Source organism: Phaethon lepturus, unplaced genomic scaffold (assembly GCF_000687285.1).
Source record: "Phaethon lepturus isolate BGI_N335 unplaced genomic scaffold, ASM68728v1 scaffold15835, whole genome shotgun sequence".
In the NCBI taxonomy this organism is placed as follows: domain Eukaryota; kingdom Metazoa; phylum Chordata; class Aves; order Phaethontiformes; family Phaethontidae; genus Phaethon; species Phaethon lepturus.
This window is the reverse complement of record NW_010539987.1, coordinates 10,847-24,825: the sequence shown is the minus strand read 5'-3', so window position 1 is coordinate 24,825 and position 13,979 is coordinate 10,847. Positions and strand designations below refer to the sequence as shown.

Below are 13,979 nucleotides of genomic sequence, written 5' to 3'. Positions count from 1 at the left end.
AGCGGGGGGTGCCGGAGACGGGGGCGTGCGCCGGGCCCTTTGGGGCTGCTCCCCGGCACTATCCGGCTGCTTCTTGCCTCCCTCCTCGCTGCTTCAGTGGTCCGGGAGGCTGCAGGGGCTGTAAAGAGGGGAAATGGTGCCAGTGCCTAGATGCAGAGTCCTTTCAGAGGGACAGTAGGGAGCGGAAATACAGAGAAATGCTCCTTCCCCTGCTTTCGGCACCATAAAATTGTTATCGCGCCCAGGAGCCCAAAGCTGAGGGGCCCGTTTAAACCTGGGGTGTCTGAAGGAATGTCTGTGAGGTGTTGGGGCTTGGTGTGGGGAGACAAGAGAGCTGGAGCTCTGCCCTGCATGCTGCAGGTTGCTTTCTGGAGCTCTGCTCAGCATGGTGGAGGTTGCTCCCTCTGCTGCATTTTTATCAGAGGTGGAAATTACAATTTTCTTTTATTCATCTCTAGTGAGGACCAGGATGAGCTGCATTACCAGGACACGGACTCGGATGTGCCGGAGCAGCGGGACGGCAGGTGCAAAGTCAAGTGGACACAAGAAGAGGTGAGTGAGAGCCTGGCACTTGCTGAGCTCGGCTGTTTTGGGGTAGGCCTCTGACATGGCACCTGGGGCTTGGGTGCCTCCACGCCAGTCCTCACCTGCTGGCTACCACACCACCTCCTGCTGTCTTGCTACTGGAGAAGACCATGTGTCTTTTGCTGATGTGAGCTGAGGCCTCAATGAGGCTAGGAGGTTCAGGGCAGTTTGGAGTGTAGCCTGGAGAGCAAGAGCTCCAACCACTTACGTCCTAGTATGTGAGCGCTGAGCAAGGTATCTGCTGCCTGCAGCGCTCTTGTGAGCAGAGAGGGGTTCCAGGGGATGGCTGAGGCCTCCAGCAAACTGAATTGTGCAGTGGAAATGTCCTCCCTTTTCTCTATTGAAAGCAGGGAGCATTGAGACTGGGTCATGGCTTAGCCATCTTGGCTGAAAGCCTGAAATTAGTTGGCATATTCTCTTCCCTCCTCCCTGTTCCTCCATCGTCTTTGTCCTGTGTGAAAACTACAAGATGTCCTGTCTGCACTGGGATCTGAACACCAAGGAAGGTGGTTTTTCTACAGGGATCAAAGCTTCAGGCTCATGTTGGGCAGGGAATTATTTCATGCCTCTTCCCAGCCAGAGCACCAAGGACACCTATAGCAGACTTTTTGTGAGCTATAAGAGTTGGCACACCTGCAGTATAGTGGTGTTCATGAAAGAAATGCCTGTAGAGCCCTGTAGCACTGAAAGGCAGTAGACCACTGGGCTAGTGGTGATACATTTAAACTAGTCAGCTTTCTTGGTCAGGCGAAAGCAGTGTCTGAGCTTGGAGATGGACTGACTGGTCAGAGGTGCACTGGGGCTGGATAAGCAGGAGGCCTTGGCCACAGGGTTTGAACTAGACTGTGCTAGAACAGAGCTGAGCTCTTGTTTTGTACTCACTGTATGAGCTCAGCCCAGAACCAAACAGTCTGTTCCAGTTGGGCTCCACATACTGGAGCGCTGCTAAAGGATGGTGTGAGCTACCTTCCTCCCCTGAAAGCAGAATGCCAAAGAAACCTTCACAGTTCAAAACACCTAGCTTGTTCTCTGATGCTGTCAGCCCAGGGGTGCCTGTGGCATGTGTTGCCTCAGTGTATGTGAAAGTGGATGTCTTTGTTCTTTGCAGGATGAGCAGCTGAAGATGTTAGTAAGACATTACGGGCAGAATGACTGGAAGTTCCTGGCCAGTCACTTTCCTGTAAGTGACCCCTTGCTCAGTTGGGAATCGTAGTGTTTGCATGTTGCTGCTTGTTCTCCGTGCACTGGTTCTCTGTGTCTGTGCAGCACCTTGCACAGTGGGAATTGGTTCTGTGACTGCAGCTCCAGGCTGTGAAACAGTGCTCCTTCAGTGCAGGGAGACATCCTTCTTGTATAGAGGACTTTCAAGGGCAAGTCTTTTGGGGCTGGGATGAGAAATTGAGCTTCCTATCCCTGTCTTCCGTGTTCAGTGCCCTAGTCATAGTCTGTATTCTACATGTGCAGGTTTTTCGTGGGACAGCTGGTGAGGGGGGACGAGACACTGCTGTTGGTCTAGGGGCTTTTGGAGCCTCTGGTCTAACACATGGCTACTCTCATTCCTTTTCCTAGAACCGCAGTGATCAACAGTGTCAGTACCGGTGGCTGAGAGTGTTGAATCCAGACTTGGTAAAGGGCCCTTGGACCAAAGAGGAGGACCAAAAGGTGAGTTGAGGCAGGAGAGGATCTAAGCGTTGGACTGTCTTTCTGCAGAGAGGATGGAGGTGTCAGACCCTCGGGTCTTTTCGTCTAAACTTTGGGTAATTGTTTCCAATGGTGGATACCCATGAGAGCAGCAATCTGACCTGTTCTGAGCAGGCTCATGCAGCCATGGTCATGACAAGCAGAAGCAGGTCTAGGTCTCTCTAGCTAAACACCTCCTCCCTTTCACACAGTACTGCTACAGTAGGCTGCCAGGGGAGGAGAGCAGAAAAGGGAATTAATTCGTCTGCCTGCTGGCACATCTCCACCTGACCTGGCGATGTTGACCTAAGAAATTTAGAACTGGCATTTCCTGTACCACAGTAGACAGCCTAAAGTGGATGTCTGAGGTCAGCTACGTGTATCATGGCTTCTGCAAGCCTGTTTCCAGAGTGAGCTGGGAGAGACCAGCTCAGACTCATCATCTTGACGTAGTTAAGAAAAGCTGGAGTGAATTCCAACTTCTACAAAGGTTTTGTGCTGCAAATTTTTTTTCTGATCTGTCAGATTACCTGTAACACTTCTGCTCACCCATTTCTTTGCCTTTTGGTCCCATTACAGGCTGTTACGGTCCTTTTGCCTCCCATCTGTGTGTTGTGTCAAGCACATCTTAAAGAAGCTTATCATTATGTCCTTCTGCCTTTCTACAGCAGAGCAATAGTTGCCTGCTTTCCCTGTCCCTTTGCATGTCCTGACTCTGCCAGCCTACCCAGCCATGATGCTCACTGGCCAGGCTAGGCTCCAGCTTTCTCCTGACACTGTGCTTTGCTTTGCCCTGCAAGCCCTCCAGCTCCTTGGCCTGTGCTTCAGTTTGGTGTCTTTGGTCCATTTGTCTGTGCTTGATAGTCAAGAGTCTGCAGTAGAGACATTTGTTATGGGCCAAGAGCACTGTGAGCATCGCCTGGCTACCTGCACCTTTCAGCTGAGTGCAGCTGGCCAAGGTGGAAATACTCTTTGAGAACCCTTCAGCCTCCTCCCTAAGATTTTTGGCAGGCTGAACATTGCAGGCATTAAATTGTTTTGTCCTGACTGTGCTATGGACATATCACAGGGGCTCAGAACGGATTCCATGCGCAGAAGCATTTGCAGTGAGCCTCAGGCAGAAGTGACAAAGCCCTGGGTGAAGGGGAAGTGGCCAAGTGCATGGCTCTTAAGTGAATATGGCTTGTTTATGCTTTGGAGCTCTCGCTGTGTGTCCTGATGCTAACAGGGCATGGAGCTGCAGGCCCTGGCACATCCTTGTGTGTACCACACACTGTTAAAGGGAGGCCTGTGCCTGTCTCCCAGCGGGCAGAGCTGATGGGGACTGTTGTCATTTGTCCAGGTTCTCAGTAGGAGGAAGGGCAGAGGAGCCTTGGAGCATGTGGGAATTGGCCCTTGCTCAGAAATAGGCATGCATTTCTAAATCTGGACCCTTCTTGGTGCACCTGCCAGTCTCCACCCCATCGTCTGTGAGCGGTCGTCTGCATTCGCAGGTTCCATGTGGCAGAATGTCTGCATGGAAACAGCCTCTTTCAGAAATATGGCTGAATCATTGCTCTCTGAAATATTGGTACACCTGATTCAGTGCTGGATCCCTCCAGCTTTTTCTCCTAAGGGGCCTTCCTCTTATCTGCCTTTACCTGGTCCCAAGAGAGGTGAAGAGCAAAGTCTGAAGATGACTGTATTGACCTTCCCCTCCTTTATTCCATTTCCTTATTTCCCTCCCACTCTCTTCAAAGGTAATTGAACTGGTTAAAAAGTATGGCACCAAACAATGGACCCTGATAGCCAAGCACCTGAAAGGGCGGTTAGGGAAGCAGTGCCGGGAGCGCTGGCATAACCACCTGAACCCTGAGGTGAAGAAGTCCTCGTGGACAGAGGAGGAGGATCGCATCATTTTTGAGGCCCACAAGGTCCTGGGGAATCGTTGGGCAGAGATTGCCAAGCTTCTGCCTGGGAGGTAGGACCTCTTTGCTCACTGGTGCCTTCACAGCTGGGTGACCCATGGAGATCCATGTGATGGGCTCACAGGGTGGGGCTGGAGAGCATGCAGGAGCTGTTAGCTGTGCTTTGAAGCTGCTCTAAATGGTGATTTCTGTTTCCTTGTGCTTTCTCTGCAGGACTGACAATGCTGTGAAAAATCACTGGAACTCCACCATCAAGCGGAAGGTGGACACAGGAGGCTTCCTCAATGAAACTAAGGAGTCCACGTCACTGTATGTGCTCGTGGAGGTGGATGACAAGGAGAGCCAAAGTCGAACGAGAGCTGAGAGCCAGGTACCGCACCAGCACATTTGCAGCAGGGTCAGTCCCTTGCTCTGCTAATGCATATCAGAGCTGGTGATCCACCCTTCTGCTGCCCCTCACACTGCCTTTGCCACAGCCTGGTGTCTGCATAGGCAGTCTGTGCCTTCCCCCAGCCTTCTCCAAGACACTGACTCTTGGGAGATTTTTCCCTCCAGATGTGAGCCCAAGTGTGTTATTCAGGTGGAGGACAGCAGTCTGCTAGTGCTGTTACCTTGCCAATCCGAGCATCAGGTCTGTCTTGGAGACCAAAGATTTTTTTTTTTTTTGGCTCTGTTGTGCTGTTGCTGGTAGGAGAAGGAGACTGCTTCAGATAGTGTGGCGGGCATGGTGAAGAGGTATAGTCTTCCTTTCCTCTAAAAAAGGAAGCAGGGGAAGTACAAATTTTTTTTCATGAAGAAAGCATGTAGTTCTCAAAGGCAGGCTCTTGGAAAGTAGGAAATGCAGAACTAGTGCTACCTGCGTAGCCTTTGTTCAACTTTCTCCTGGGATATTGTTAAGTGAAATCTTCAATTAAACAGTCCTGTGCTGCTTGTGTTGTATGGACTCCTGCTCAGATGGTGTATGGGACAGAGCAGTGAGGGAGAACGGGGATGTGAAACAAACTGAATGGCGGGTGGGAGAGCAGGTGGAGCTGAATGTGTCCAGGGACCCTTGCTTTTTGTCCCAGGACTTGACGTTGTTCCCTTGGTTTCTACTAACGGCTGGACTTTCTTTGTTGTATGTGCATAGACTGTCCTGCCAAACTGGTCAGTCGATATCTCTGAAATAAAGGAAGAGGATGTCAGTGATGAGGAAGTGACGGGTGTGCAGGAATTACCCTCGGAGCTGCCAGCTGCCCAACTGGCAGAGCATAATGCTGAGGGGACCCCAGATGATGCAGTGCCTGAGGATGCCTCTTCATTTGTCGCGTCACCGTACAAATGGGTCGTTGAAGCTGCCAACTATTTGTACCCAGCATCTGTGCCAGCCTTCAGTGAAGCTCTGGACATGATTGAATCTGTAAGTAACAGACCCTTGCTCTTCCAGCTAATGTAGGGAGGCTGATCACCACTCTTTTCCCTTGACTGAGCTTACTGGGGTCCCCTTGTTCTCTCTTCCAGGGCTGGATCAGGCCTTTCCAGCTCTGTGAGTGTTGCTCTGGGCCTGCAAATTCCCCTAGGGGGATGTCACTGTGAATGGGCTCTGCTGGTGTGGGAGGCTGTAGGTGCTGGCAGACCTGATTTCAAGCTCTCCTTTATCAGCCAGGGTGTCCCCAGCTCTCCCTTTCTTAAGGGTTTAGGCCCATGCTCATGGGCTTTCCTTTCCCTCCTGTACTGGATGGGACAGCACAGACTGGGAATAGGCTGGGCCCACTTGTAGTATTCAGGATAGACCCCTTCACACTGGGATGACGCCACCATTTGCTTTCAGTGGAGGTAACTTCACTGAAGCTAGTAATTTGGGCCAGTCAAGCAGCGCTGAGGTCCCCAGGGTGATGGAGGCATGCCAGGGTGATGGAGGTGGGCTAGAATCAAAAGGGCACTTTGCTGCCATCGGTGGGAAGTGTCACTGCAGCTCCCAGCCTGCCCGAGGAGCTTATGAGCTGATTGTCCATGAAGGATCCACTTTGCATGTGTATAGGAGGACAGAGAGTCTGTGCCCAGGGCTTAACAGCCCATCTGTGGGTCCTTAGGGGCCTGCTTGTGTGGTACTTTGGGTGTTGGTGGGGTTGAGCTGTGAAGCAGCTGATCTCTGAACTAGTCTGGTTATTTTTAGTCTGCTTCCAGCAGTGCGTGTTACAGCAGAGCCTTGTGTCCAGCTGTACTGGTGTGCCCAAGACTGTGGTTTGGTGTTGAGTGACAGTCACTTCACTCAGCCCTGGTCCCCAGCTGCTTTTTTTTTGTCCCCTCTGTGTGGGGGTGCAGCTGTTTATGCAGCTGCACTGTGAACTGAACTGGGAAACCAACCTTGCATAAATAGAAAAATCTGCCCGATGCACAAGCAGCAGCATTCAACTGGGTCAGTTCCCTGGTCGGGCTCTCAGCTGTGCTGGCAGCAGAGGGGAGGAGGGCTTGAGCACTCCTCTAGCCAGGCTTCTTGCAAAAGCCTGTGCAATCTCACACACCCATTTATTTCACCTCCCAGTTCATCTCTGCCTCTGTACCAGTCAGCTGTTCAGCTTTCCTTCCTGGGCTGCTTCTGATGGTTTCGCTTCCGTGTAGGACCCTGATGGGTGGTGTGATCTCACCCAGTTTGACCTGCCTGAGGAACCCTCTGCTGGCAGCAGTAGTAGCAGCAACAGCCCCGTGAGGCAAACCCCCAGCAAGCCAACACCATCCCTGCCCAATGTGACCGAGTACCGCCTGGACGGGCACACCATCTCTGACCTGAGCAAGAGCAGCAAGGGGGAGCTCATCCCCATCTCTCCACAGGCAGAGGTGAGCTTTGGCACACCTCCCTCTGTGCTGAAGAGGCAGAAGAAGAGGAAGATCTCCCTTTCCCCCGTCACGGAGAACGCCACCAGCACAAGCCTTTCCTTCCTTGACTCATGCAACAGCATGACGCCCAAGGGCACCCCTGTCAAGACACTGCCCTTCTCTCCATCTCAGGTACAGAGCAATGGCAGAGCACAGCCTGTGCTCCTCTGCTTGAGCTTGGTTGTGAGCTATTAAGCGTGTTACTGCTCTATCTGCTTGCTTTAATGCCATGTGTTCCCATCAGCGCTGCCAGCTTTGTGTTTCACCTCCCTTGAATGAGGCAGTGCCAGCGCACAGGGTGTGTCCCTTGGCTAAAGCAAGGTGCAGAGTTGGGTTCTGGCACTGCTCGTCTTCAGTGCTGCTCTTCCGGTGGGAGCAGCAGCCTGTGTCTTGCCTCTGGGAGTGCTTGCAGTGTTGGTGAGGGCCAGCTACCCTGTGTGATGGGCAGTGCATATTAGGAAGGAGCCCCACTGTGCAGATCTACATGCCTGCCCCAGGATTGCTGGAGAGCACAGTGGTGCTTCTGTCCCCAGGGAATTGCTGCCCCAGCTGTGGGTAGCGGAGTGGCAACAGTGACAAGTGGCTTTCCCTGTTTGTTTCCAGTTCAGTCATGCAGGCAGGCTCAGCAGCACATGCCTTGCGCTGATCTCTGAGTTTGTGCTTAGGAAAATGCTCCTGGATTTGTCTGAATTGCGAAAGGGACTCAGGATCAGTTTGTCATTTTCTCACATATTAGGCTGAAGGTGGCTCAATGCAAAATCTACTAACTTGTACGCTGCTGTGTTACATGGACTCCCCTCACGTTTGCCAACCTGAGGTCAGAATAGACCTTTGGTGGGCTGACATTAGCCCTCCTTCACCATTTTGCTTGGCTTTATCTGGACCGGTGCAAGGAGAGACTTCTCTCCCACCCTGTAGCTGTTTGTAGTCATATCAGTTCATCCCTTATGGGAATTGAATAACCTTTATAGGTGTGAGGCACCTTCTGGCAACCTTCATGTATGTGTCTGTGTACAGGACTGTATAAGTCTGTAAGTCATCCTGGGAGATGACTTACTGGGAGAGATCCCTCTTGTGCCACTTGGTATGGCGGGATTGTCCTTACTTCAGATTTTCCCCCATATTTAGGAATAAAAAAAGACTTGTGATACTATGCTGGGATGCCTGAGATTGAGTGTCTTCCCTTTCTTTCCTGTGCTGTGCAGTTCTTAAACTTTTGGACCAAACAGGATACACTAGAACTGGAGAACCCCTCTCTGACCTCCACGCCTGTGTGCAGTCAGAAGGTGATTGTCACCACCCCTCTGCACAGGGACAAGACCCCTCTGCTGCAGAAGAACTCTGCGTAAGTCCTTTCCTCCTCCCCTGTCCCCACCTGAGCAGCATCCTTTTCCACACAGGAGTCTGGTCCAGTGCAAGCATACTTCCCCCAATACTTGTACTGGCACTGCTGAGAGAGGGGCAGGGCAAGCCAGGGATTTCCTTCAGTCAGTGTTTCCCCCCAAAGACAGCTCCTCCCTGAGCTGTGGCGAATCAGTGTCCAGGCTGATTGGGGTTGCAGCCAGGTGACCACCGTTGTGCTCGGTTGCTGGGTGGGCTGTTGCCTTTGGGAAATGTTGCTGTGCTGTGAGCCCTGTGCTGGCAGGGAAGGGATTTCATTTCTTGAACAAGAGCTGTTCAGATCCCTCCGTTTAGCTCTGCATGCTCTGCTTTGCCTGACCTGAGGGGTAGTCCAGGGTGACTGTACCAGGCAGGTGAGAAGAGCTGGTCTGCACAGGGAGTGTTCTGCTGGTGGGCAGAAGCAGCAGCACAGTGTTTGGGGGTGCTGGCTGTGCTAGCAAAACCGCTCTGTTGGTGTGGTCCAGAGCAGCTCCCCTGTCCAGGCAGCGTGAGCTGGCTTGGCTGCTCTAAGTCCATTTGCACCCAGGACTTCTGCTGTTCCAGATGTTACTGTCACAAGCACAGGCTGGGCCTGAGCAGATCTGCCAGCAGAAGCATTGCAGAGTAGGGCTGGCCTGCAGAGCTGCATGTTGCCTGTGTCAGGGTGCTGTACTGCTTTCTGACAAGGGTGCTTGGTAGCTGGCACGGCGGAGCAGCATAGCTGTCATGCCTGAAGGATGTTTTCCCTGCTAAAGGCTCTTCCATGCCTGTTTGCCCTGCTTGCAGCCCAGGAACAGTCCAGCCAGGCAGGTCTGCTGCTGCCATGTGAGACTCTGGTGGTGGCTCGTGTAATGAGGGGGATTGAAAGGATGGGGGTTGCTTTGTGTGGGTTACAGCATGTCTGATCCTTTGTCTTTCCCACTGCTGCCAGGTTTGTCACACCAGACCAGAAGTATGTGGTGGACAACACTCCTCACACCCCCACACCTTTCAAAAATGCCCTGGAGAAATATGGACCAATTAGGCCGCTGGTAAGTGGGCAGGTCTGCTGCTTGCCGATGGCAGAGATGTACTGAATGCAAACGGGACCTGGGGTAGGCTGCAGTGGAGCTGTGAGCGCGCCATTATCTGTGCCACAGCAAGGTATGGTCTGGTAATGCCAGGCTGAGATGGAAGGGATGAAGGGGACCTTGTCATGGTGAATATGTCATGGTAAGTAGCCACAGGACTTTTAGCTCCTCTGTAAACCAGCTAAAAATGCCAGAAACAACCCTTGAATCAGTCTGCAGTGCTTGGCTACAGATGACTTTGAGGAAAAGCAAGGGAATAATCTATCTAGGCATTTTGAGGAACTGGGTCTCTAAATGTGGGTGTTGTGGGGGTGGCAGTTTCCAGTATCTGGAAATATACGCCTTCTGTGCGTACTGATCTCTTGATGGCATATTTGGGGTTCAGCTAATAAGAGTCCCTCACGCCTGGAGATCCTGTAAATCTGTCAGGCTAGCAGAAATCTTGTCATGTATTTTCCAGCTGGGAAGTAAAATAAGTCGTCTATGTGTTTGTTCCCTCCCTGTGGGCTCCCCTGACCCTGTTATCCTTTGAGGGAAATTCTTGTGAGACTACCCACCACACAAATCTTGACTCTTGTGCTCTCTGCCTTTTCACACCAGCCCCAGACTCCTCACCTGGAAGAAGACTTGAAAGAGGTGCTTCGAAGTGAAGCTGGCATTGAACTTATCATAGAGGATGATGTGAAGCCTGAGAAACAGAAGAGGAAACAAGGGGTGAGCTGATTTTGCATCTAGTACCTGCTGCTGAGCTGCCCTGTGCTGTTAAGGGGTGTTTTGCCTGGTTTTGTTCATCCTACTGTTGATGACAACAAGTTTTTGGCCTGTGGGTTGCTGTCTTTTAATCAGCAAGAAGTGCCTGAGGTTAAGACCTGCTTAAAATACTGCCAGCTGTGTCCTGGTTTGTGCTGAACTCGGGCTATGATAGGAGATGCTGTGTCCCTAACCTACAACAGAGACCCATGGCACACTTGGAGCATCTGTGGCAAGTTGGGCTCCCAGAAGGCTGTGGGCTGGTATGCAAAGTCTGTTGGCTCAGTTCCCTGGTGACCTTCCTTTCCTACTGAAAGGGGCTTCCTCTTCTAAATCAGTGGCTCTTGGTGCCAGGAGGAGAGCACTGGAAGCTGCTGTGCCCTGTGGTGGGCAAGGCTGCAGCACGCCTTATTCCCGAGGTGCTGGTACAATGCAGACCTGGGGTGACGTGGGCCTGGTGTGCACCCTGGGCCCTTAAGATGGCGGTTTGCCAGGTTGATTCTTTTTGACACTTGTTTTTCTATGTCCCCTAGTTGCGCAGGAGTCCCATCAAGAAGGTCCGGAAGTCTCTGGCCCTGGATATTGTGGATGAAGATATGACCCAAAATATGCCTGCCCTCCCCAAGACTGTCTGTTTCAAAAGAGCCCAGGTGAGGGGTACAGTGCTCAGAGCAGCGACAGAGCTGGCTTCTGCTCCTGAGAAACCCTGTGCAAGGCAGCGGTGGGAGCTTTGCCGCCTGCAGCTGCTTTTGGACAGTACATGTGAATGTGGAAGGGCTGAATTTGTTAGCTGGCCTCTTGTCCAGGCCATGTCTTAGCACTTTTAGGGCAAATTAACTTGTTTCCGTATACATTTCTTTTTCTTATCTTTGCAGCCTGTGAATTTTCTGTCAAGGTCCTTGAATCTTTCCTCCTCGAGCAGGAAGAATGACAGTGGTTTGCTCAACAGAGCCTTTGTGCAAGTGCAGCCAGAGAAGATGTCCTACAGGAAAATGCCAAGCCATTTCAGACCACCAGCACCGGTAAGCCCTGTAGCCACTGCCTTCCCAGTCAGGGGGTTAGCTGGTGATGCAGCCCTTGACCCTCCTGGGGAGGAGGAGCGAGGGGATGAAGCTCTGCACACTTCTGCATGGGCATCCTTGTGCTGTCAGGGCTGTCTTTGCCACCCAGGCTTGGAGATTCTGAGCCAGCACTGTTACGCTACAGCTCCCTCCTGTCTCTTTGCAAATCTGCCCTTCTGCTGGGGCTCAGGGATCAGCCCTGCAGCTGATCAGAGCTCTGGCCTGCTTGTTTGGCCCCAGATTTTCTCATGGGAATCCACATCCTGTCCTAAATCTGTCAGGGAATTTGGAGGACTGACCCAGCAGTGAAGTAAACTTCCCTTCTTTCAGCAAGCACTCCTTGAGTGGGCAACAGTAGGCTTGTCTCTTTTGCTTCTCTGTGCATAGCAAGTCTGTAGAGCTGTATAAATGCTGAACAAAAGGTATTTCCCATCTCTTATTTTTAGAGTGTTTCTAGGTTGTGATGAAGGCTGTGTGCCATAGGCAGCATAGGCTGGCTTTATCCTGCTGTCTACCTGAAGCCATGGCAGTACAGAACTCCAACTGACAGTGTACCACCTTTGTAGCTCGTGCTGAGGCTGGTGGTGTTACACCTACCCTGAGCCTCAGCTTTACACTGTGGAGCACATCTGGGCTCTGCTGGAGTCACAGGAGCCTACAAATGCACTCTGGGGCATAAATGGTTTCTTGTGCTCTCCTTAATAGAAGGAGATGGGTGGGAATAGAATGGTTTGGGTGGGAAGGGACCTTTCAAGGCCATCTGGTTCACCCCCCCTGCCATGAGCAGGGCGATCTTCAACTAGATCAGGTTGCTCAGGGCCCTGATCTGGAATGTTTTCAGGGATGAGGCATCTACCACCTCTCTGGGCAACCTGGGCCAGTGCTTCACCACCCTCATTGGGAAAGATTTCTTCCTTGTGTCTAGTTGAAATCTCCCCTCTTTAGTTTAAAACGATTATCCCTTGTCCTATTGCAACAGGTCCTGCTAAAAAGTCTGCCCCATCTTTATTATGGGCCACCTTTAAGACCTGGCAGCTGCACTAAGGTCTCCCCGGAGCCTTCTCTGCTCCAGGCTGAACCCCCCCCCAACTCTCTCAGCCTGTCCTCCCAGCAGAGCTGTTCCAGCCCTCGCCGCATTGCTGTGGCCTCCTCTGGCTCTGCTCCAGCATGTCCATGTCTCTCCTGTGCCGAGGGCTCCAGAGCTGGACGCAGCACTGCAGGGGGGTCTCCCCAGAGCGGGGCAGAGAGGCAGCATCCTCTGGTAGAATGTCCAGTCTAGACCTGGGGCTGAGCAACTCACCTAGGAACTGAACTGATTGGGAATAAACCCTGAAGCTGTTCTTGAATCCCTCCCATCCCTCTGGAATATCTCCAGCTCAAGGAGCCTTAGTGGGTTTGTGCTTTGGGTTTTTTGTCTCAAGCCAAGTAAGGGAAAGACTTGAAAGGGCACCTGGGCTGTCCTGAAATGGGGCACTGACCTGGGGAACTGCTGAATGTCACCCCCCTTTGCTAGCAATGACCATCCCGGCTGTGGTGAGTAACTGGCGGTGTGCAAGTTCCTCCTGGTTGCAAGATGGGTGCTCCTAACTCCAAAGTTTTTTTTTTTTTTCCCTTGGGTAGCAGATAGTTGTTAGTTTTACTTATTTTTGCAGCTTTTTAAAACAGGATGTTGACATTGTGCTTGTCCTCTCCCTTAACTGCAGTGTACACATGCTTTGTTTTCCCTCTGTAGATGACCAGGGCTTGGAAAGCGGTGGCCTGTGGTGGAACCAGAGACCAACTCTTCATGCAGGAGAAAGCTCGACAGTTTTTGGGCATGTTGAAACAGAGTCACACATCAAGGACCTTAATCTTATCATGAAGGATTGTTCTGCTTTTTTATTTTATTTTTTTAAATTTTTTTTTATAAGTGGAGGGGAGAGGGAACCACAGGAAAAAACACCGTCTGCCCAGGCCATAGTGTTTGGGGGTGGATTTTTTTTCCTTTTGTTCCCAGGTAGATCTGTATTGAAATAATTGGGCTAACTGCTGGCTAATGTATGGAACGCAAGTTTGGGGATCATTACAGAATGGCAAATGAGGGAGGGATGGAGAGCTAACGGCAAGACCTCTCTCTAAGACCTGGGTTCTGCAGAAGTAGCAGTACGCAGCGGTGTTCAGTGTGGGCAGTGGAGACCGGCCTCGCAGCCTGCCTGGGTTTCGTGCTGGCTGCTTTGCTACCTCGGGAACAGCTTTTGTGAAGGTTCCCTCATGTCTTGCGTCCCCTGGCTTTCCCTGAGGGGTGGGGTGGACCCCCTTGCTCTAGGAGGAGGGAGGATGTTGCGCACTCGTGGGACAGGGGCTTTGGGGTGACGCATGTTCGGAGCTGGCCCTTTGCTCCCTGCGGGGCTGCTTTGTGCTGCCATGCTGCAGGAGGGGAGTGGCGGGCGCCTCTCCCCAGGGCTGTGCTCCCCCTTCAAATAAACGATGGTGCTAACATCACCCTCTTGCTCCGACTCTGACTCTGCCCGGGGCCTTGCGACGCTCGGGAGTTTGGCAGCGCTGTGCCGGGGTGGCAAGATGTGGCAAAGCACCGGTTTTTGTATGGGATCTTTTCTTACCTGGTAAATTGCTGAATTCTTTTTAGCTTCTCAGTATGGGGGGAGAAGGGACAGTTCCCGCCTCCCACCCCGCCCCTCAGAGTGGTTCCT

The 13,979-nt window shown here is 52.0% G+C and overlaps 1 protein-coding gene across 1 annotated transcript; it reads left to right on the top strand.

The window, feature by feature from the left end:
* Positions 1-458: 458 nt before the first annotated feature.
* Positions 459-13,325, top strand: MYBL2 (v-myb avian myeloblastosis viral oncogene homolog-like 2; the record flags this gene model as incomplete). The annotated part of the gene is made up of 13 exons (XM_010287316.1): positions 459-552; positions 1,694-1,765; positions 2,155-2,247; positions 4,005-4,225; positions 4,386-4,542; positions 5,302-5,571; positions 6,774-7,160; positions 8,234-8,373; positions 9,340-9,439; positions 10,079-10,192; positions 10,762-10,878; positions 11,104-11,250; positions 13,022-13,325. Coding segments are annotated over 13 exons (2,041 nt in total), but the record flags the coding sequence as incomplete, so codon positions are not given.
* Between the last annotated feature and the right edge of the window lie 654 nt (positions 13,326-13,979).